General features: G+C 43.8%; 2 protein-coding genes and 1 non-coding gene across 6 annotated transcripts in view; 1 reads left to right on the top strand and 2 right to left on the bottom strand.

The window, feature by feature from the left end:
* TEX14 (testis expressed 14, intercellular bridge forming factor) overlaps nt 1-7,521 on the bottom strand; it is a 24,728-nt gene extending 17,207 nt beyond the window's left edge. For 3 of the 4 annotated variants that reach the window (XM_042026359.1, XM_042026360.1, XM_042026358.1), the window contains exons 1-11: nt 7,455-7,521; nt 6,942-7,095; nt 5,146-5,260; nt 4,712-4,877; nt 4,244-4,380; nt 3,546-3,627; nt 2,992-3,122; nt 2,047-2,160; nt 1,624-1,747; nt 1,071-1,249; nt 463-614 (exon numbers count right to left, since the gene is read on the bottom strand). In XM_042026359.1, the coding sequence (XP_041882293.1) occupies nt 463-614; nt 1,071-1,249; nt 1,624-1,747; nt 2,047-2,160; nt 2,992-3,122; nt 3,546-3,627; nt 4,244-4,380; nt 4,712-4,877; nt 5,146-5,260; nt 6,942-7,077 (1,336 nt within the window). In that variant the 5' untranslated portion in view covers nt 7,078-7,095; nt 7,455-7,521. Of the gene's footprint in view, nt 1-462; nt 615-1,070; nt 1,250-1,623; nt 1,748-2,046; nt 2,161-2,991; nt 3,123-3,545; nt 3,628-4,243; nt 4,381-4,711; nt 4,878-5,145; nt 5,261-6,941; nt 7,096-7,454 lie in introns of those variants that run through there. The other variant, XM_042026362.1, reaches the window with a different exon arrangement.
* On the bottom strand, nt 5,960-6,173 carry LOC121663863. The gene has a single exon (XR_006015779.1). It is a non-coding gene; the product is annotated as a small nucleolar RNA U3 (small nucleolar RNA).
* Nucleotides 7,522-7,598: 77 nt separating the features above from the next.
* Nucleotides 7,599-23,730, top strand: RAD51C (RAD51 paralog C). Its single transcript, XM_042026366.1, has 9 exons — nt 7,599-7,791; nt 8,458-8,716; nt 8,959-9,125; nt 10,117-10,250; nt 12,656-12,787; nt 14,891-14,957; nt 17,624-17,684; nt 19,911-19,971; nt 23,410-23,730. The coding sequence occupies exons 1-9, from the start codon at nt 7,674-7,676 to the stop codon at nt 23,515-23,517; spliced, it is 1,107 nt and encodes a 368-aa protein (XP_041882300.1). The 5' UTR covers nt 7,599-7,673; the 3' UTR covers nt 23,518-23,730.
* The last annotated feature ends 45 nt before the right edge of the window (nt 23,731-23,775 follow it).

Below are 23,775 nucleotides of genomic sequence, written 5' to 3' on the forward strand. Positions count from 1 at the left end.
CAAACAACCCTGCTCTGGATTCTTCAGTGGGATTAATTTTTAGGGTAGTTGTTTATCCCATTTCACTGTCAGAATAGTCCAAGTGAATACAAAACAGACATTATCTGTAACAACAGCAACAATACATTATAATAATAGAGTAACAATAACTCATCTCTAAGCTAGCACAGAGATCAAAAACATGAAAGCTGCACAAGCTTGTTCTGAACACTGAAAAGATTTAACTGAATGTTTTGCTGTGATGGTAGGAGGAAGAAAAATAAACAGTGACAGAAATACAGAAAATCACTGTATTTCTCCCATATCCACCATTAATTTAATCTTTTAGCCACACAATTTTAATTTTTCTGATCATATTTACAGAAGTTCCCAATAATCTTTGTTATTGTCATTAATTTTTGGGGGTTTTTGCCTGGTTCATTTTTGAAGTTAAACCATCCCAGCCCACAGCTGTGGATTCACCTGTCAAGGCCTCCTGCAGCACTGCACAGAAGCTGAAAACATCTGATTTGACTGTACCAGGTTTCTCCAGGATTATTTCAGGGGAGCACCAGCGAAACAGCTGGACTGGGACAGGAATTCGGGTCAGATCACTGTGCTCTCCACTGTCTTTGCTGCAAAAAGGGAAAAAATTGTAAATTAGGACATAAAACACATTCAACTACAAGGTTTATATTTAGGAATTAAACACCTGAGTGTGTTACAGCTTTTAGTTTAAATACCTTAAAGGTTAAGGGCACGTCTGCAAACAGAAATGTGCAGTAAATGTCTTTTGGCAGGGAAAGCAACACCTCCTTTAACAAATTTACACTAAAAAGAACTAAAAAAGAGCTGAACATTTCCCATCAGGAGCTTTACAAACAGCCCTTTAGCTTTGACCATGGATAAAACACAGGAAGCCTGTAAAAATTTATATTTCCAGGTGTCCAGAGGAGCATTTCAGTAATAATTTACTGAGGCGAAATGAGTGGGGTCTCTCACACTCTGTATCTCACTTAATTACCACCAGTCCAACGAGGTGTTGGACGTTCAACCACCCCTTTCACAGCAACCCTGAGGGAGTTTTTCACCTCTCTATCATGTACTCCAGGTTGCAGAGCTTGGCCTCCCCAGAGGACACAATTTGGATGGCATAGGAGGAGAGGGAGCGATGGATAAATCCCCGGGAGTGCAGGAAACGCAGAGCGTCGATGATCTGGAGCAAAATGTGCAGAATGGTCTCAGTCTGCAGCACTGGGAATTCTGTACGCTGGGGAAAAAAAACCCAAAAGCACCGAATTTGCATGGCAGGTCTTTAAACTTGATGTAAGAGAAAGTTGTTATTATTTATGATGGTTATTATTTGCTGCAGAAGGCAGCAAAGAGAGCAAACAAAATTAATTGGAGGAAAAAGAGGAAATACATTTGTTTGCTCTCAATACCAAACCAAATAACATCACCTTAAAAAGAAGAGAAAGATATCAAATGACAACAATAAAACACAGATAAATTGATTTAAAGAATAAGGAAAAGAACCAGAAACTCAGATACAGACTGAGGATTTTGTCTTCTTGAGTAAAGATGTCAGATGTAGTCACTAAACTTCTAATTAACTATTATTTAGAATTCAAGCATCCCAGTTACCCTTTCATGGAGGATGCTGTAGAGAGAGCCAAAGTGAACCCTTTCATAGACCAAACGAGTTTTCTCCAGGTCACTGGACAGACAAACAGACATCAACTGCAACAAGTGAGGGTGGCGGAGTTTGCTGCAAAGGGAGAGGAAAAAGCAAATTTGCAAGGCAAATCTGAGATGAAAAGAAGAAAAGCCCTGGCCTGCTCAGTGTTTTTATCAACAGGACATGAATGTTGGGTTTTCATTGGAATATATTTCAGTGTAAATGCATTTTTCACCGAAACACTCCATTTTAAAAGATCAGGAGCGGGAAGAGACAGAAAATTGTATTTCTGATCTGGGGAAGAAGTGCAATCCCAGACTAACAATTCCCCCAAGGTTAATCCCATTCCTCCCACCCCTGGAGACCCCAAACCCCAGAGCCTTTCCCACCTGCTGTGCTCCTGCTCTGCCAGGAGGAGATCAGCCAGGCGCAGCTTCCAGCTGCTCTGGTGGGGCTGGAAGCTCAGCTCCTTCACTGTCACTCTGCTGCCTCCCCACATCAAGCTGCAAGGAGAAGAGGAATTCCTACCAAATGCTTCCAGCAGTGTTTTTCCCAGTTATGTGGCTATTTACCAAGAATTTTGTGGTGCTCTGGTGCTGCCTCCCGCTGTCAGGAATTTTAATCTGAGGGTCCTGCTCTTTCAAATGGACAATAAATTCATCCTGCTGAAGATTGATGCAGCAGGGCAGGGTCACTGCCCCAAATCCCACCCCTTCCATGACAAGGAATCCCCCTCACCAAAGGCCATCAGCCCCCTGTGACATAAATCAGAGTTTTGGGGACATTAAATCCCCAATCTGTCAATTCTCTGGCTGCCTCTGAGACACACTTGCTTAATACACAATAATTAGACAATAGAATATTATTATAATTGTTACCAATAATTACAACAATTACTGGATACCAAAGTTTTTCAACCAATGCTCAGCCTGCCCTTGCAACTCTCATTTCACCACAGGTTTGAGCAAGTGGGCTGAACCCCTGGATATCCAGAGGATTTCCTGGACCAACATTTACAAGGATTAAATGCTGAACAACACAATCTGTACAACCCCAAACATTATTTCCCACCACAAAGGGATCAATGCTGAAACACTGGCATCAATGATTAGCCATAATTGGGTTAATACTGCCTGTAGGGTTGTTCTTGGCCTCTCAGATAGCAGAGTCTGACTCAGATATTAATCAATGAACAGCAGAAAACAAGGTGCAAAGCAGGAAATGGGGAATAAATATAGAAGAGACGTGGAAAGTTACCCAAACAAAGCACTGGTACAACAATTTGCTGTGTAATAGTAACAGAGAGGGGCTAAAATCCCTTTAATTCCACTTACTTGGTCATGACCATGTAGGGCCCAACGTGGTAAGAAAATGCTGGTTCATCATCAGCCTGAACCACATCTTTCTCCCCAATAATTGGGAGAGAGGCCAGGTAGCCCAGGTGGCCACTGCCTGCGAGATAGAACTGAAACAGGGCATCACCAAAAGGAAAATCCCACAGTTCCCAAAATCCAGCAAGTTCATTAACAACCTGAGTGTAATCAAGGGCAGCATTAGCTCAAAGATCACCATGAAATCTGAAAAATCAGTGCCAAAACCTAAACTTCCCAGTGAAGCTGGAACAGGCAAAGCAGAAGTAGCCCTTAGGAACCCCCACAGGGGACATTTAACAGGAATTTCTCCAGTTCCAAACCAAACCAGGACCTGTTAACCACCAAAGGCCTGAATATTTGTGCCCTTCACGGGTTTCTTCCCATCTTTTCAGCAGAAATAAGAATGCACTAAAAGTTAAAAACAGAACAGGTGGGATAATTACTGTGAGGAATAGGAGATTCTGGGAAAAAACTGCTCTGATATCATTGGAAAATCACTCCCCACAGCATCTTACCTTCCCAAAACCAAAGCTGTAAATGTTCTTGGCCACACTGGGTTGTCCTTTCAGTAATTTACCCAGAGGACTGTCAGCAGTTCTAAATATCAAAAACAAAAGCAGTAGGAGTAACTTACTGACTCCAAGGCTTGGAGTAAAATACAAATACAGACAGAGGGAAAAAAGCAGAATTTCTGCCAGAACCCTGCATTTGATTGGTCCCACACACATCATGTGGATGTTAAAATTCCAAGTTATTGTGCAGCTCATTAAAACTTTTTAGGTGCACTTTCATGATTGTTATTTATTTAAAGCAATATAAATAAATATATATATGCACACACAGAAGCATCCTGCACTGCTTTTTTGTTCACAAGTTTGTATTTTTCCCAACATGTATCTGACACAAAATCCCCTGAAACAGCTGGAAACACCCCCCAAGAAAGATCTGCAGTGACCTTAAAAAGTCAAAACCTAAACTACTTCATGTTACCACTTCAATGCTACTAAAATCCAGTGCTTTTAATGCTGGTTTCGAGTTTATTTAATAAAGTTTCTCTTAATATACAGATATTTACGACTATCAAGTTTCTGTTTGGAACAGTCATGACAGAAATAAAATTTATCACAGTGGATTTAAATCTACTATTGGCAAAAAGACACAAGAACTGGTTAATTCTAAGAAAATAGGATACGGAAATAGAATCTATTGTTACCCTTGGACAAGGCCACCAAACCTCGAGGGGCTGCAGATCAAGGCCTTTGAGGAGCCAGCTTTCCTGAGCAGATCAGAGGGAAAATTCCAAATGGCAGCCTGCATGTGCAGTGTGCACTGCTGGATAAATTCCAGCATCTGGGCAGGAGGAGGAGGGAAAAACAATAAAAATATGGCTTCAGAAGAAGAAAAACCATTTCAGATTCATAAATCAGGACTATTGAAGAAATAACTGGTTACTCGCAGTGTGGAAATGGACATTTTGAGAAATGCATTAAGAGAAAAAACTTGAGGAAAATCAATTACATGACAATGGGAGAAAAGCTGACTTCAAACAGGCCACAAAACTTGAAACTTCACCTACAGAAATTCGTAATTTCAGGTTTCTTTTTAAGAGGAGTGTTGTCATAACAGGAAAGAGGAGTTTTAAATCAATATTGCAGTCAAGAATAAGCCTTGACACAAATACCTGAGCACTGCTTTCCTTCCTGGCTGACAAAGCCCAGTACTGGGGAGTTTTCCCCTCTCTGTCGTGGACTCTGAGATCTCCTCCTTCATCCAGTAACTTGCTGAGGATCCACTGGTTTCCCGAAAAAGCAGCTGCATGGACTGGGGTGCTCCCATCATAGCAGCGACTGGGGAACAGCAAAAAAGGTTCAGCTGCACTCAGCAGGGGGAAAAGCAGTATCCTGGAATGCTTATGCGCTCCCAAATAACAGAATAAACCATGAAGAAAGGAAAATTATTTCTCTATTTACCTCTGAGGAGCTTTGGCTAAAATACCAATGTGCATCTTAAGCACTTGTTCATTTACGCCCAGGGAATTTTGTGTTTTACACCGACTAAACCCACTCAAAGATTGATTTCTATTTAAAAAAAATAAATAAATGTTTGATACTTAACTGATTGGCATCCGAGCCATATTCCAGCAGCACATCCACTATTTTACCGAGCCCCAGCAGTGCAGCAGTGAAGAGAGAGGTTTGGCCCATGGAATTCACGGCATCCACAAAAATTCCTGCAAGGAAACCGAAGATTCCGAGGTGGTGCTTGTTTTAATAAAAGCAGGTGGTTGATCACCACTCAACTGACTGCTCTGAGGTGCTACAGATATGAAAATACAGCAGCAGAAGTTCAGAAAAAAAAAGAGCAAATGATGTTTTTTGTGACTTTCTATAAGGATTGAAGGCACTGCTCGTTCACGAGGATTTTAAATAAGGGTTGTGTAAGTAACAAATGGTACTTTTATGTGTTGTGTAAGGAAGTAGTAAGTGCTTATATGTACTGTTTAAATCAGAGACATGGATGTATAAGCACATATATAGAGATATATATACATATATATGGATATATATATCTCCATCATCTGTATTCATACAGATGATGGAGATACATATGATGGATATACAAGGAGAGGTGGATGAGCACACAACACTGGAGGACAGAATTAATAAATAAGTAAGGAATTGCTCAGAGCATGGTGCTGATAACACCGAGGCCGTGGGTTCAATCCCCTGCATGGGCCATTTACTGAAGAGATGAACTCTGCTTGTGGGTCCTTTTCCAATCAGAACCCTCTGGGATTTCCAGTGCTCTGTGACTTTGATTTTACTCAAACAGGACAAGGATGGGTCTGACACTCCAGTGGCTGGGAGAGGTGAATTGTGGTAGAAATTAATCTGTTTTTAAACCGAGATTAAAAAAAAAAGGGCCACAAACCACTCAGCCCGTGCTCTCTCCCTCCCGAGCCCCACCACGAGGGCCGGGAACGGTCATCAATGGCGAGCGGCTCCTGCCCAAGCAGCGCCGCACGCCCGCTTCGCGCTCAGGAGAGAACACCCCGCTCCTCCTCGTGGCTTGTGACGCCGGTCAGGTGCGATCACTCTCCTCTAGTGACCAACTACAGAAATGATCCCTGAAAGTATAGTCTTAGCCCGCTCCCCGCGCACCCACAGCCCCGCCCCGCGCGCACCCACGCTCAGCACACCGCGACACCGCACCCCCCACTCCCCGCACACCCGCCACGAGCCGGCGCGGCCCCGCCGAGCCCCCGCGGCCGCGGGAACGCGCCCCGAGCCCCTCGGGAGCGCCCCCGCCCCGCGGAACGGCCGCGCGTGGCGCTCTGAGGGACGCGCCCCCCTGATTTGCATGTTCTGCCTGCGCTGGCCAATCAGAGCCGCGCCCGGAGGGAAGCGCCCGGCCCCGCACTAAAAACCGGCGGCTCTGGATCAGCACAACCCATTGAGATCTGTGATCCTAAAACCGAACCAGAACGGCACCAGGTATTGGGTTTCATTTACAAAATCCCCTGTTCCTATGTGGTACAAATCTGGTTGTCAAAATCCCCAGTGTCTAAGCCGTCCCTTAAGAATTTAGCAATCCCAATTAAAATCCCATTTAAAGAGAATATTCCAACACCTGACTTTCAGAATTTTAGTTTTACAATGCCTCTATCATTTCCTTATGAGCACTTTACTAATAAAACATCAGTTTTCTTTTCAATTAACTTATTTTAATACATTTTTTGATTCAAGAACTATTCCCAGTTAACTGAAAATGGCAGCTATAAGTCATTTTGTTAATATATTTCGCTCAGAAAACTGGGTTCTAGAAGCAGTATGCTATTTTTTACCAGAAATAACAGAATACAGGAAAAAGTAAATATTTTCTGCCAGTACTTGTCTAAACTTAGTTTTTACCTTTCTTCAGAAGCTTCTTCACTTTCACATAGTTCCCTTCCCTGACATACTCATGCAGCTCAGCTTCCAGGGAGTCTCCTTTTTTACTTCCAAGCTTGACTGGGCATGGAAAAGGGGGAGGGATGGGATGAGCCATCTTCTTTCCTGAACAGAACTGGGGAAAGGTAGGAAACATTATCAAGCTGCAAAGCACTGCAGCTTAAGTAACTTATTTCTGACTTCAGAACCTGTAGTAACTTAAAGTTATGGCTGCTTCCTGCAGGAGTATCCAAAGACGGAAGGGGAAAACAGCCTCCTGCCTTCCCTAAGAGGTTCCTCTCGGGACCGGCCGGTGCGGGAGCACAGCGGGGACGTGAGAGGCGACAACCGGGGAATCACAGAACCTGCCGGGTGCAGCGGCCTCTCCGCGAGCACACCGGCGGAACGCAGGCAGCGGCATTCCCGGGTCGGGAATGACCGCCCATCCCCTTCCCGGAGCCCACGGCCACACGCGGCCCACGCGGTCCCGCTCACCCGCCGCTCCAACGGCCCCGACACGCGGGCAGCGCCCCGCGCATGCGCAGCGGCCCCGCCCGCCCGGTTCGCGCCAGGGTGGGGCTGGGGAGGGGGCGGGGCCGGGGCGGGGCCGGGGGCGGGGCCGGGGGCGGGGCCGGGGGCGGGGCCGGGGCCTCCCGGTGCCTCCCGGTGCCTCTCGGTGCCTCTCGGTGCCTCCCGGTGCCTCCCGGTGCCGCCATGCAGCGGGAGGTGGGCACGTTGCCGCTGGCTCCCGCCCTGCGCTCACGCCTCGCCGCCGCCGGCTTCCAGACGGCGCAGGAGCTGCTGGACACCGGCCCCTGCGGCCTGAGCAAAGGTACCGGCGGCCTTCGGCCCCGCGGGGCCTCCCCTGGATATTCCGGGCCCTTCCCCCTTCCCCATCCCGGTCCCTGGGACGCCCCAATGAGGCCTCTGGGAAAGGGGCACAGTGAATGATAATAATAAAAAAAAAGACGATTCTGGTAAAAGATCAGCTGACACTGAGTGATGCAGGAAAACGAAAGGGTTCTTTTAGGCTCATTTCCTCTTCTTTCCCCAGCTTCCCTCTTGTTTTTACTACGTGATTTAAACAAAATAAGCTTCTTTGATGTCAGAAAATTGCCGTTTTCAAGGAATGTGTCATGATTCCTCCCTGTGAGGGTGGTGAGGCCCTGGCACAGGGTGCCCAGAGAAGCTGTGGCTGCCCCATCCCTGGAAGTGTCCAAGGCCAGGTTGGATGAAGCTCTGAGCAATCTGGGGTAGTGGAAGGTGTCCCAGGATGGAACTGGTCTTTCAGGTCCCTTCCAACCCAAACCAGTCTGGGATTTTGGTTATGGGTAGCTTTATTATCTATGATAGTAAAAGTTTAAAAATCGCATCATTAGTGCCAGGGCTGTGTACATGTTGTCCTGAGAGGGTGAATAAGAATCATTTTGTGTCATGCTGCAGAATCAGTCACTGCTTGTAAAATAAAGGTGGTGTTTTGTGGTTTTGGCTTCTCTAGAAATTGGAATCTCGAGGGAAGAGGCACTGGAAGCGCTGCAGGTGGTGAGGCAGGAATGTCACAGGGATGCAGCAAGGACGGCTGGGGAATCAGGTGCCACCAGGAGGTGCACAGCCCTGGAGCTTCTGGAAGAAGAGCAAACTCAGGGCTTCATCATCACCTTCTGTTCAGCACTGGACAACATCCTGGGAGGTGGTGTGCAGCTGACAAAAATCACAGAGATCTGCGGAGCACCCGGTGTTGGCAAAACACAGTTGTGGTATTTTATTTTTCCATGATTTCTGTGCAAGCAACAATCACTTTTTGTTTAACTCAGCTATGAAATGAGTTCATTTTTCTTGTTGTCGTGCCTGCAATCCCTGATTCTTCTATTCTTGTAAATATAATAATGGCTGTACTGCTCCCTGTTCCGTGTATTCCTCAGCAGGAATATCACTCCAGGAGTGAGTTGGGACAGCTCTGGGGTGTAAATATTCCTTTTTTTCCTGTTTCCCATGGCAGTATGCAGCTGGCAGTCGATGTCCAGATCCCAGAGTGCTTCGGGGGTGTTGCTGGAGAAGCCGTGTTCATTGACACTGAGGGGAGCTTTATGGTGGACAGAGTGGTGGACATTGCAGCTGCCTGTGTGCAGCACTGCCACCTTATTGCTGAGGCTCAGCAAGAAGAAGGTACGTTGCTAAGTCATTTCTTTCTGCCTAGCAGGCAAGGATGGAGTGAAACAAGTGTCTCGTAGGCTGCAGTGTTACTTGTGGAGTGTTTGCTGACAGCTTTTTATTTCCACCTGTGTGTGTCAAACCCTGAACTACATCTGTGTCTGGAGAAGACTGAGCTGGTCTACTTCAAAAATAATTATTTTTCTACATGGAGATTTTGTGATCGTTTTGATCTTGGGGGTTTTAGGTGCTGTGTGAGGTTTTGGTGTTTGCTCTTCCTCCCTTCCTCTCTTCTTCAATTTTTTTAATACCTTAATGATCATGTTTGCACCAACACTCAAACCCAACTCTCCTGAGCAAAACTGAGTGTTTTGTTTCAAAACACAGGAACAGGTGGGGAAAGAAAAAAGGAACAGCAGAATTTTATGAGGCAGTGTTGCTGCTGAAGGCCCATACAGTAAAACCATAGCTGGAATTCAGCTCCTCCATAAAGTCAATACAGCCAGGCTGCATTTAGTAAGAGTTTTCTTCTCTAAGTCATCAGTCACTTGGGGATAAGGACACAACTTTTATGTTATTCATGGAGAATTTATGCACCAAACTTCTGTTTGAACTGAGGTAAAAAGACACTGTATTAAACGAGCTACTGCCTGTATATTAAACAAGGGATGATTAATAGTCCCTGATGTCCTCTGGTGGTGTTCTGGCTTGAAAATGATTTACTGGAGAAGTTCTTGCTTCAGAAATAAATTTTTCATTGTTGGAGGCCTTCTTTGGAGGCTCCAGTGTGTCTGTGTGCAAATGCTGGGATAGCATGTGCTCACCACCTTCCTGACTTTCAAGCCAGATGGAAAATATGTTTCCACACTCCTTACCTTGCCTGTTCTGTTTCTGGGGGCTTTGCTGTTGCTATGTGTGGAGGGCAGGGTTTGGTGGGATGATGAAAGTAACAATATGCTCGTACAGACTTCTGACTCATTTACTCATCTGTTTGTTTTGTTCTCAGATCATCGGAAAGCTTTGGAGACTTTCTCTCTGGAAAATATCCTCTCTCACATCTATTACTTCCGTTGTCGTGACTACGTAGAGCTGCTGGCCCAGGTCTACCTCCTGCCAGAATTCCTGTCAGAGCATTCCAAGGTAGGGGTTATTGCAGGCTTGTCAGGAGGTGTCACTCATCTTCACGCTGAAGATTTTTGTCTGCTGTAGTAACATGAGTAAACACCTTGGTACCTCGTCAGCTTGGCAGTAAAATATTGGCTGATAGCAGAGTACAAATGTAAAGCCTTCTGCTTGTTTGCCTTTTCATTCCCATCCCAATTACTCTTGAGAGTAATTTGCTTTTGCCGTCCTCCTGAATTTCCACTCTGAGTTGAGGACGCTGGGTCTGTGCTGCCACATGTTCCATTTCTGTGAGCACTGAGCTGTGAATCACCACAGAACTGCTCCACACAAGAGCCTCTGAGCCAGGGGGGTGTGTAGTGACCATGAGGGTGGCATCAGAAAGGCTTAGTGCCACTTTTTTTGCCCTAGAAGATCACTGAGGACCAGAGACATCCTGCACCATCTGGAAAGTGACTCTTCTTTTCAGTGCATCTTCTGTTGCTACAAGCAACCAGAGCCTGCAGCTTGACTCTTGGGTGGACTGCAGCCAGAAAGTTTCCTAGTACCTAATGTCTTAGAGAAATGCTATTGTAAGGCAGATTTTCACCACCTCCCCTCCAGATTTCTAGGCTCTGCACTGCGGATCACTCCCTGTCAGGATCTGAGGAACATGACTGTGCCTCCTTCTATCAGAGCACAAATCAATGTTGGATTAGATTGTCTTTTGCGTATACTCCAAAATTTTTCATTTATGGGAGCTGCTGTGTTCTTGAAAACACAGATGGGAGCCTCACTTTTGCCTGGTGTAGTCTGGTATTTCCCTTTCCCTGCCAGGTACTAACAGTGCCCTGTTGTGTTTGCTCTTGTGGAAAGTACATGGCTTCATTAGCACAGTTCCACTGGGCTGCAGTTCCCTGGAACCATCTGTGCTGATTATAAGGGCTTGGCCTGCAGCCTGGAGTTGGTTGCAGGAGAACCACAAGACCTTCCTCTGATTCTTTGGACAGGCTAAGAGTGACTTGACAGATTGCTCATTGCAGTCCAGCTCTCATTAAAATTAGTCTGATCCCTCTGGAGCCAGGTCTGGGATCACAGGAGGCCTCCAGATTTTAGGGGTTTTTATGAGAGAGACAAAGTTGTAGAGGTTTAAGGATAAAAAAGATGTAGAGTTAGAGATCCAAATGTGCTGTTTGGAAATAAGAATTAGTTTGAGATCTTGTTAATAATATGAGAAAGACTGTTAGAAAATATTCTTGTCATAAAAAACCCAATTCTTTAAGGTCTGCTAGAGCCAAGCTGGCATGGACAAGGCAGGTGTTACCAAGCTCTCTTTATACTTTAAATACTTTAAGTTTTCCTGTCTCCTATCTTAAAACAAGTGCAACTGGGAGAAATTTAACTAAATTGCATCCTACCTGGGCAAATTTGTGATAGCCAAGTTATATAACCATGTATACATTCCTGTCTAGCATGTGTCATGTTGATGCTGTTAAACTGGTTGTTCTTAAAGAAATGATACATGAGGAAGATGTACAGACTCATGGGAAAGAATTTGCAGGAAGGAGGGGAAATGAGAATACAGATGAATATCTTCTTTTAATCCCAACTATTTAATCTTCTTTTGCAAATTAAGGGTCTGTTTTTGTCAGCTGGAGGCCCAGGACGATCTCATTGTGATGTTTTTGCAGGCTTGTATGTTCCAGTCATAAAGAGACTTCCCAGTAATGAGTTAAATCAATAATGCAGAAAATCAGGATTCTTGTGTTGTTTCCAATTTGTTATCTTGTGCAGTAATGCAAGAACTTGTAGACACTAAGGATTTGAGTGACATCTGAACATGCAGGCACTGTAAGACCATCCATCTCCCTCCTGTATTTCAAACTTGGGTCATCAAAACAGCCACAACAAATGAAGATAGAATAAATCAAAATCCCAGACTAATGTTTATACAGTGTCTTGAGGGTGATGAGCCAGCAGCTGCAGTGCGCTCTGACTTCAGCTAATGATTGCTACAAAAGAAGTAATTCAGCAAAGCAAACATCTTGAGGCAAGATAGATCCTCAGCTCCAGTGCAGTGTGCCTGGAATATCTTTAGCATCTGTTAAACTCTGTGTTTCCAAGACAGATCACTGATAAGAGCTGAGTTATCTCAGCAGTGGCTTCAGACAGCGTGTATTCTGATTTTGATTTGGATTTGATTTTTTAGGGAGAAGGTGAAATAAATTACTGTTTGTGGAGAGTTGACTGAAGTACAGTTCTGATGTTTAATGAATATTTTCTCCAGCTTCTCCCCTGCAAGGCTTCGAGTCCAGCTTTGCCCATCATATTCACCTAAGTTGGAAATGAAACATTCCACTGCACTTAAAAACAGGTCTGGCTGCTTTTTGTCATTTTTTTATAGGATGGTAATGGCAGTTTTTTATCTTTTCTTCTGCATTTAGGTCCGGCTGGTGGTGATTGATGGAATTGCCTTTCCCTTTCGCCACGACTTTGAGGACCTGTCCCTCCGCACGAGGCTGCTGAACGGGCTGGCACAGCAGCTCATCATCATAGCCAACGACCATAAATCAGCAGTAAGTCCAAGGCAGGCTTAAATCCCAAAAGATGCTACTTTTTTTTGCAAATAATCAAGGAGATGTGATTTGCTTTTGTCTCTAAATAGCAAAATAAAACTGCAGTAATGTCCTCTGCCTTCATTCTTGCCAGTTTAAATGTAGAGGGATCACAAAGGCAAAACACCTAAAAGGTGGGAAATTCCTAGACTTGCCCAAATAAGTAAAATTTGCATCAACAGCATCCTGTGGATCTTAAGTAAGTGGTAGAATGGCATTTTTAATGCTGTTTGCCATCATCTCCAATGATTTGGTTGGACAAGGGATGCTCCTCTGATGACTTTACCTACAAAAATACCTCAGAGTATTCAGCAGTTCCAACACAACTTTCCACTCTTTGTTTAAAAATGAACTATGGAACCACTTTATCTGCTGGATTGGCCTTCTCTTCTGGCATCCATGGAAACCCAGAGCTTCCTTCCTGGGCATTGTTTCTACGTCACTGTTGGTCTGGAGGCAGCAGAGCCGCAGCCAGCAGATGGCACTGGGAAGCTGCAGCTGTTCCAGAAGTTGTTTTGGAAGTCTCTGGCAGCTCAGAGAAGCATTGTTCCGGAATTAGAGCTTCCCCAGCCCTCAAAATGGTGTTTATGCCTCTAACAGTATCCAGGTGACTTGTGACCTTGTCACCCACAACCCTCTGGCGCAGTTGGCTTTTGTTCCAAGCAGCTAAAAATAAAACTCCCCTTGTGCTTCCTCTGGGAGCTGTGGGAAGGGAAGAGCCCAGCATTCCCAAAGTGTCCTGCCATGAGCTGTGGAGCTCCTTCCTGCTGCTCTGGGCACCAGGGAGATGATGTTCCAGGGTCTGCAAAGCCTCAGGTTTCCTGAGTGCTTTCCATCACAGCTTGGTACCTGGTGACCTTGAACAGCAGCTGCTGTCACTGGACAGTGTTTTCCTTTGGTCAAGGATAAAATATATAAATTATTTATTCTCAACCAGGCAGTAGTTTGGTGCAAACTTGCTAAACAAACTCTTGCTAAAGGAGTCAGAGCTTCAGGAATGGTTTTGCTTGGATTTGCCCTCTTGTTAGTGGTGTCTGAGTTAGTTCCACGAGCTGTGAGCAGGCTAAATCCAGCCTGCATGCCAGGGATTGCTTGTCAGGCAGCCTGGATGCTCTAATATGGAAGGAAGTCAGATCCTAAACCTGGACTCGGAGTGAGGATGCCCAGCCCTTCTCCAGCAGGGAGATGAGGAGGCTATTTGGGGCTGTTACCATGCACTTGTGATGAGTTACTTCTCTAAAATGTGCAATATCTGTGCTGGGCTCCCAGCTGTGGAAATGTTTTAGGGTGTGCTCAGCAGAATTGTTTCCTCTCACACACTTTCCTGAACTCCTCCAGCACGAATCCTCTGAGCATGTCAAACAATGGAACTCTCTAGGGTCTAAGATGGGTACAATTTTTCGTTTTTAATGAAGTTTGTAATTAATATTCCTGGCTCTTTTCTGTCTCACCCACCCCCACTTCTACCAGGGATCTAACCTAGACTGTCTGTGAGCCTCCTACAAGTGATTGGGGCTGCGAAAACACTCCCCCGCTCTGTCTGTTCACTTCCATTCTGCTTTGTGTTGTACCCACTTGTGCATTTTTAGACTACAAGGCACAGAAATTCAGTTAATCACCAGGCTAATGCACGTTGTGAGCAGCACCACCAAGGTCATTTACCCCAGGGACTGAGAGCTGGCTCCTCATGGAGCAAGTCACCTGCAGCTAAACATAGATCCAAACAGCATTTAGGACAAATGTTGTGGGATAAATAAGTTGTGTGGGGTTTGCATCCCTTGGAGAGGATGAAATGGAGGTTTCTTTAAAGTCTTGAATGAAGGAAATCTCCCATTCAAACCAAAAATACATTTTGCAGGGTTCTCTTAATTTGTTTTGAAAAGATGAGGCACCTTTACAGTTTCTCCTCATTAACACAGGAGCTTCATCACAGTTGCCAAGAGTTTTGCCTGAGTAACTGCTTCATCAGTAAAAGCTTTTTGAAAATTCCCTCTCTTCCCTCCCACCAGTATGGTGCTTTTCCAGGACATTTTCTTATTTCTTTGCTTCTGCTTCCTCTTTCAGGTGGTTCTGACAAACCAAATGACAACAAGGATTGGACAAAGCCAGTCCACGTTGGTACCTGCTTTAGGTAAGTGTTAGCTTTGAGTTGAAAATTGATATAGGACTTCCTTTCCTTTGGCTTTATGTACAAAGAAAAATCATCCAAAAAATGTACCTGGGAGGAGTAATCCTGTAGCAGGAATGTGGTGAGGAAGAGGTTAAATCACTAAAAAAGAACCCAGCTTAATGGTTTCATACCCCAAACTAAGCTGCAATTTCCTAAATTCCCTGAGAACCATTCACTACCTCTCCCAAACAGTTTAAATTGTTTATTTTCCCATTACCCTTGAACATGTTCCATTAATTATTTGCAAAGGCATTTCATATTTGCTGCATCACTGGAATTCTCTGCAGTTATGATGTAGAGGGAAGTTCTATGTGGGATCCTCAGGCACAGCCTGCCCTGAGCCAGGTTAAAGAGTTTTTTTTCTAGCTGCTCAATTTTGCCCTGTAATGAGCAGATACCTCATCCAGACCTTTCTGCTGCAGTCACAGGGGAAAATAAAACAGTTCTGAAGTGGAGATTTCTACAAATTAAGGAAAGGTTCAGCATTTAAATCTTATTTCAGGCTGTAGCTTTGCATTATTTTATGATTCACTTAAAGGGCACAAATTCTTCAGGTTCTGTGAGCTAAGTAATAATTCCCTTGTTCTGGAGAGGAGGGAGAAGGGGACAGTACAAAGGCAAAGATGTTCCCAGAGTCTGTACAGGCACCAAACCATTTGGCACAGATGTAGAGTAAAATGAATAAACACAGCCCATCTCCTGCAGGAATGTGAAGAACGTGGAATTTGGAGCTGTGCAGGCAGACCCAGCTCGCAGGATCTGACCCTTTTTGTCAGTTTTGCCTCTTGCTCTCTGATGGATTATTTTTGGCAGCCTTTCTCGCTACAAACTCAATTAAAGCTAATAGAGTCTGTCTTTTTTTCACTGGCCAGCATTGTTTGGGAGATGTTGTGTTTATTGAGTCATGGGGACAGTAAAGAATGTGAAGACATTCAGGGGAGGTTATAATTCACAGATATCCTGCATTGCCTTGTGCATATTTTCTTTCACAAACAATTAATTTGACATGACCTCCCGTGGAGCTGACTGTGACTCTCCCCAGTGTGTGTGACCACAGCATTGTTAAACTGAGTAGTGTGAACTCTTCCAAAAATGCAATTTGGTACCAGCTGGTAAAGTATTTAACCAAGTGGTTTTGATGCCCTGCTCTGAAGAGATGGTATTTCAAAAGTCTCATCATAAAGGCCTAAAGAGCCTCCCACTCCATGGTTTGGTGGAGCCAAAGGAACTGTTGAGGGAAGGGTCAGCAGCAAATCCCCAAGTAAAATCAATCAATCCTATTGCCTCCACTAAATAGGGGTTTTTTCCCCCATTGATTGGTAAGCCTGAAAAACAGCTTTTTCATGAAAGCATTAATCTCTAAACTCTTATTCAGCTCCTGTGCAGAAGGGAAGATCTTAATTATGGGGGGGAAGGGGGGGGGAAGAAAAGAAAAAAGCACAGATGCTGCAAGGTATTAAGTCAAGAGCTTTATGAAGGGGACAGCTTTCTTTCCCACTAGTGATAGCTAAGCTGGGTGTTCCTAAACATTTCTACGAAATATATTTAGAAAGGAGGTCAAATATTAATCTACAGGCAGTTCAACTCAGAAATACCTCATTTTACAGTAGCATTTTTCACTCATATTCAATGCAGTTGGAAACGTGCTGGTGTGGAATTTGTAGCCATTGTAAAATGTGTTTTGATCTCTGCCTCAGAGCCATATCTGAGAGCCAAAATCTTTAATCTCAACTCAGATGTAGTGGAGCAAGGTCTGGCAAGATGCCTAGAGGGTCTAGGTCTTCATTACAGTGGGATCATTTTTTTCCTTCTCTGTGCTCTAATAAATACCAGAGCACAGGGGGCACGAGGGGCTGGGGGTGTGGTGGAGGCCAGGGAGGGATGGACAGGAAAGAGCAGGTAGACAGGGGAGACTTGACTGGTTTAAAGTGCAATCCATCTTTGGACTGCTGACAGGGATAAACAGAGGAAAAAGCACCCAATAAAGCTGTCTGTACATTGATTTGTGGTCAGGTGGGAGCTGAAACAAGTGACTGTGCCCCTGAATCAGGATAACAATCCAAACTTCCTTCTCTCTTTCCACCACACTTCCCTACTCCTTGCTTTTGGTTGTGTTATTTTGCATTTTGCTGTCAGAAGCAGAAGACTGCTTCAGGGGCCCTTAATACTTTAATAATCATTGACTTTCTCCCAAAGCTGCTATCCCAAAGGGAGTGATGTTTGCTCATAATTATGCCTGAGAGACAGAATATTGCAGTTCTGAAGTAGGATTTAGACCTCCTCACCAGACTTCTTCAGTAGTAATTAGACACATCTCTTCTTCAAGCTGCCTCTGTTTTCAAGATTTGTCTAGTACCTGTCCTTTATTAGGCATCCATAACATTTTTCTACGAATATGGAAGTATTGCATCAAGATTTCTATAAAACACACTGACTACAGAAGTTATTTCTTGTCTCGGTGTATTTGTTGTGCAATCCTTGCAAGTATGAAAAAGATGAGATGCATCACTGCAAGAAGGACATGTTTTGTTTTAATCATGGGGGGTTTTTGAAGATTAATTTCATTTCAGCTTGCTGACAGTGGTGGTGGTATAAGAGATAATGATCTGTCATTTTGTGTCTCTCAGGAGAAAGCTGGGGACACGCTGCCACCGTCCGTTTAATCTTTCACTGGGACAACAGTCAGAGGTGAGTGAAAACGTGAGGAAAATCCATGTAATGACAAGTGTGGCACTGGAGAATCTTTCAGACTGAAGCATGGGTTTGAATTTGGCTCCTTGCCTTGCTCTGGTTGGTTGTAGCCACTATAATTTCTTCGGGTAGAATTTTTTTGCTTCAGTGTTTTCATCCCCTGTCAGTCCAAAGCTAGAGATGCCAAGGAAGGCATTAAAACCACCTAGACAGTGACCCTCAGGACAGGCCGCTGACCCTGAGCTTCAGGGGCAGCCACTGGACCCTTCTGCTTTGGAATGCAGCAGGATCCTGCAGAGCTGTGCAATTCCTGGTTCCAGTGACCTGCAGAGAGGCAGAAGGGGCTGCATTGATGGCCAGCACAGGGCTGAGCTGTGGGGGGGTGGGTTGAACCCTTCTAAAAACAGTGTGAAATTCTGTCTGTTGCAATGAGATCTCCTCTGTTTCCTGGTTCTCCTTTCCCCTCTTTGCATTGCAAGGTCATTTCTCGTTCCTGGTCAGTTAAATTTGTCCTGTGTATAATATCACCATGCAGCAGCTTGAGATTAAGGAGCTGTGCTGCAATTCCCTAATCTTCTGCAGTGAGCAAAAATGCTGCAGGAATGTTGTTGTGCAGAGTTTTGCTTGTTGAATTTGAAAGAAAAATGCGGTGACACTTTCTTGGGGAGTTTTGTTTTTAAATTCTAAGTTTGAAGGCAATGCAGAATGATTACAGCAGGCTGTTTAATTTGGAATTAAATTAACATCACTGATTAGTTAACAGTCTTTTTAGGACAAGTTGCATCAACATAATGATTGCAGTGAACAAAAGTTAATTTTATATATGAAAAGAACTTTTTTTCTTCTGCAACACAGCTAGGAAGGCTGCAGATAGAAGTTGCAGAAAACAAGCCAAGGACAGACAAACATGGCTTATTTGCTGATGTAAATCTGCAGCTAACATGGAGTGGGGCCTGCAGAAACAGCAATTCTGGATACAACTGTAAAAGCAGAAATAGCTCAATGCTGTCTTATTTTTGCAAAGGCTGCCTATAGCTGATGATCCATTGTGGTTTTGTTGTTTTTATGTCAGGTTATTGGGCACAAAGATCACTTGAGGATCCATTTGCCTTTTTTTAAAAAAAATTTTAAATGTGCTTTGGCCAACTCTGGTACCTGTCTCCTCCTTTCTGTCTACTACTGAAAATATCAGAGCTTAATTCTAAGGGTTCTCTTTGCTGGGAGGAAAGATCCTGTTGAGTCAGAGGCTCCAGCTGAGCTCTTGTGAAAGCCTGGCTTCTGCAGCTCCAGATTTGGGCAATTTTGTCAAGTATAACCCAGCATTTGAGTGTTCTGAGGAATTCCCTGTGTAGCTAACATGAAGTGGCAGCGTTCCCCAGGCTGTAATTACGTGCTCTCTAATAGAATGGCACCTCAGGGAGGAAAAAAAACCCCAAAAATAATTAACAGGATTTTTGGCAGGGTGTCTTGCTACAGAGAGCTGAACACTTTCTAGATTGGCTTATGTAAGTGTGAGTTTTGGGGAGGTGGGCACGGTGCAGACCAGCAGCACTGGCAAGGGTTGAAAACCCCTTTGCTTTTGAGCTGCTTTGCAATTTTCTCTCTGTATTATGCAAGCATTTACTGTAGAACACAAATCAAGGTGTATTGCTTAGAGTCTAAATGCACCAAATCAGGGAAGTGTCAGAGGAGAAATGAAAGGGGAACTACTTTCTCAAGGTTATGCTGTGTGTCAGTGGCAAGGGCAGGCATAGAAATAGAACATCTTCTCCAGCCTCTGGGTTATATTGACAGGCTTGTGAAATCTCTGGAAAAAGCCTCCCTAGAAGTACTGGAATTCTTGAGGGTCTCTCCCAGCTTTGAGAAGTCAGTGAACAAATGATTAATGGAGTAGGGAAGAGTTGTGCTCAAAACCTTTTTTGTTTGCATTTTAAGAAAGTGACATTTGGATTTAATTCATAATGAATATTGTTCCAAAAATGTCATCAAATTCTGTGATGAAACAAGGCTAATTAATCATTCACTCTTTTTAGTAGGTCTAGATTGTGTTTGAGCTGACAGGTCATGTAAGGATGAGAATCCACAGTTTGAATGACCTATATGAAAATACATCCATAAGAATTCCACTGGTACTGTAGGAAAACTTGGGTCTGGTCACTGAGCTATTTGGAATTTTTATTACTCTATTAATTAATCATAATTACCTGGGGTTTCTTTTACCAGGTTGGCCACATTGTACAAATCACCGAGTCAGAAGGAGTCCACCATAGCCTATCACATCACAGTGAGTATTCCTCTGGGGATGGAGATTCACAGATGGGAGCACATTGTCAGCTGTAAAGGAATTTTCAGACAAATCTGAGAATGGTCTTTGCTTTTTTAGTGTTGCTTTTCAGCTGCCTTCTGAAGGGAACCAGTAATACTGGGATATCTCCAGATTTAGGGGTAATTTGCACCTTTTCTCTTTAGAAAAGTGACCCAGCATTTTTTCCTCTCAGAGTTATAATGCTTTTGATTTCCAGATCAAACTTCCAGGCAGCCTGTCCCCACCTGTTCTGCCGCTAGTGCTGCTTATTTTATCTGCCCTTGGTGTTAACTTTTGGCCTAAGTGCAATTACCAAGAACGATCTTAGCCTTCATTTTGGGAGACCTGAACTGTTTTTTCCCTGGTCAGGTAGGGTGTTGTTTCTCAGGTGGTTCTTTGCATCTGTTCCAGCTGAGTTCATCTTTTTAGGATCAGGATGACCAGAATTCAACCCAGTATTCCAGAGGCCTCACCAGTGCTTTGTTCCATAGGTATTTTCCCATCTCTGCTTTATGTGTGGTATCAACCATGTTGTGTTTATCCTACACTGACCCTACACCAGCCAATATACACAGAGTTTTCGGCCACTATCATGTAAGGAGCTTCCAGCTTATGGCTGGAGTCCTTATTCATCCCTAGTTAAATCCTGTGATTATTTCCTATTGTGGAGTGCTTAGATACATATTAATGAGAAGAGATGCTGTCTAAGCTGTATTTAGGTTTGAAAAGACAGCACCACTCAACTCTTATATCCTCACACGTCAGATCCATAGGTACAACTCCGTAACTATTTGCTGCGTGTCCTCATGGAAACACGTTGCCATAGCATTTTCTGCAGATTTTAATGCTGCCATCAGATGAGATCCTCAAACTTTCAAAGAGAAATCAGATTTTTTTTTTTTCCCCCCACTCCTGAATGTGTTCACCTGGACAGAAGAAATACTGCAAATATATACTTTGATAAAGATTGGAAGGGGAAGTGGGATTGCATCCCGAGGTTGTTTGGATCATGTGATGTGAGTCCTTTTTTCTCCAGCTGACAAACAGATGGATTTTATCTCAGACAGTTTAATTGCCTTTTACTTTCACTTTTATGAGCACCATAAAACACCTATGCTCTCTTCTGTGTGAATGCACACAATCTTGAAATAGAGTTGAGAGTGAATCCTAATCAAAGATTAGTTAAAATTTAAGATTATCCCTGTGTTTTTTCCCTTAATCCTGATGAACTGCTTCAGCAGATGATTTCTTAAGTAAAAAATGTATTATCCCCATCTCTTTCATGAAATTCAGGTCTGAGAACAGTCTGCTGTTACCATTTCTCATTCCATAGTAAAACTGGAAGATGTCAATACATCCAGTGTTTCCAAGTCAGATTTGTGTATAACCAGCATACAAAAAAAGATATTTAAAAACCAAAAAATAAATTCCTTAGGACTTAAAAATGTTCAAATGAGGTGCTTTGGTACCATTGGCAAAGTGGCTGCTCAGTGCCCGTGAGCTGATGAGATGTGTAAATTCATGACTGAGCTGTGGGGTTTTTTTATCCCTGTCCTTTCCAGCACTCTGGCATCAGTCACCACTCTGAGGGGGCTGTGGAACTCCTCTCCCATGAAATCCTTTCTTCCACAGGCTGATAAGGATTCATTCTTAAATGCAGAGTATAGAAATGGAAATTGATTTATGCACAAGGGAGTAAGCTCAGCTGATTCACCTGAATTTCCCAGGAATGTGACCTGATTATTTCATAGTGAAAGACAGAGACCCAGGATCTAAATTCCAGGGAGGAATTGTGTTTCCCTGAGCTGTGGAGGGTCTGCCAGGCCAGCAATGGGAACGCTGCTCAGGTAACAAACCCATCTACCCTTGCCAGTCTTGCTGCAGAGGGTGTAAATCCAGAGGACATTAAGGAACAATTCAAAATGACAGAAGTCTGAGCTTTGTCCTTGGTTCCAGCAGCCACCTCCTCACCATCTAAAACCCACTCCCAAACCTCACAAATATACACAAAATTCTTGTGTTTTCAAGGTGCCTGCCTGTAACCAAGTACAACCATCCTGGGCAGTCTACTTTATGTTCTGGCCCTTATAACCCTTGGAATGCTTTCACTGGGAGTCAGCATTCTGGATTAAGTGGATAGTTGGCTACAGATCCACCTTTGTGCCTCAGGGAAATGGCAGAGATTAGATGCAGCGAAACATTAAACTTGAAGATTCCCCATTATGCTCTTTAGAATAACACTTGAGTTGCTTATAAATAGCAGAGGGGCTGCACAGATCCTGCCCTTGTGGCACCTCTTGTTGGTTGTTCCTTTAAAAAACCCGGGTTGGGTGAGGTGAGGCTTTCAGAAATAGAAATACAGGAAGGGGAGACTTAAACAAGACATTTTGCTCGGGTTTGGGATTGATCTTGGTGTGGGACACACTGGCATTTGGGAAGAGTCACGTCTGATGGTAATTCTGCCTGCTTTTTTCACGCTGCACCAACCCAAAATGTCAGCATTCCTGAAATGCTCTTGTCCCCACATTGTCTCTACCTGAGCGTTTTGGATCAGCAAAGCAATTTTGTGTTCTGATTAATGCCTTTTCCTCTCTAAGTCTGCACTGAGAGTCTTCACTGAGCTGTCAGCAGTGCTCTCTGCACAGCATTTGTCTGGAGATGGGAATTCAGACAGTTGCAGGCTTCACACAACGTCTCATCATCTCCATCTGCATCCATGACATGTTTAACTAACTGACTTCGAGGTCTTTCATATTTTAAAATGGTTAAAAATTAAATTGTGAGCTACAGTAACAGAAAATATGAGTGGTACTAGGCCAGCTAGAACACTTCAAGCACTCTCCTGGGTAGCAGCATGTAGTTTTCACTTCTACATTTAGTTTTTGGCAGTCAAAGGTTTTCATCCTATTGTGTCCCATAAATTACTATGCTGGAACAGTCTTTGCAGTCTAGAGGCAGATTCAGCTCTGCTGTTCTCTTACAATGTCTCATTGATGTTTTCAGTTCATTAAGTAGGTACATGGAACAAAAATATCCTAGGTTGTGGAAATTCACAGTTTTGTTTCTGAAAATGACTGAGGCAATTAATCCAGTCATCTCCTTGCTTCTGTGGGAGCTGATGGATTTGTCTTTTGATTTATTTAAATAGGCAACATAAGTTAATTTACAGAGAAGCAGTTTTTCATAGCCATAGGGGTGATAAACAGTAAAATGAAAGTGATAGCCTAGTTGGTGAAAATAAAATATCTTTAAAAAACAAAATGAGGCACATGTGTTGTAAAGTATGCAGTGCTGAGCTTAACCTGGTCTATAAACATAAATGGCAGCATCATCTCTCATTCTGATCTTCTGGGAACTGGTTACTCATGCTTTCTATCCCTACAAGCCTTAGCTCATGCTTTTCCTTCCATCTTCCAGTCCCATGGCTTCCGAGATGTGCAGCCTCCAGCTGTCACTCACAGCACAGAAGGGACTGAGATGAACCCTCGGAAACGGCCACGGACAGAGGAGGAGAAGCAGCAGTGATTCCAAAGTGGAATGTTAAAAACCTGCAGGAGAGCAGTGGCAGAGTGGATGTGCAGCCAAAGGCAGCCTGAGAGACTTTCAACTTCAGTTCCTGCTCTGGACTTTATTTTAATATTAAGACTGCAACGTGCAAGTTTCTGCAGCACAAACTTCCTTTGTGTATGGCATAATTGTACTTTTATAATAAAAATCTATGTTTTCTATAACAAGTGGCTTCAGCTTTGGCGTTGGGTTTTTTTTGTTTGGGTTTTTTTGGGG

The sequence above is a fragment of the Corvus kubaryi genome, unplaced genomic scaffold (assembly GCF_017639235.1).
Source record: "Corvus kubaryi isolate FWS band 111438036 unplaced genomic scaffold, C.kubaryi_AGA036_p1.0 37284, whole genome shotgun sequence".
NCBI lineage: Eukaryota > Metazoa > Chordata > Aves > Passeriformes > Corvidae > Corvus > Corvus kubaryi.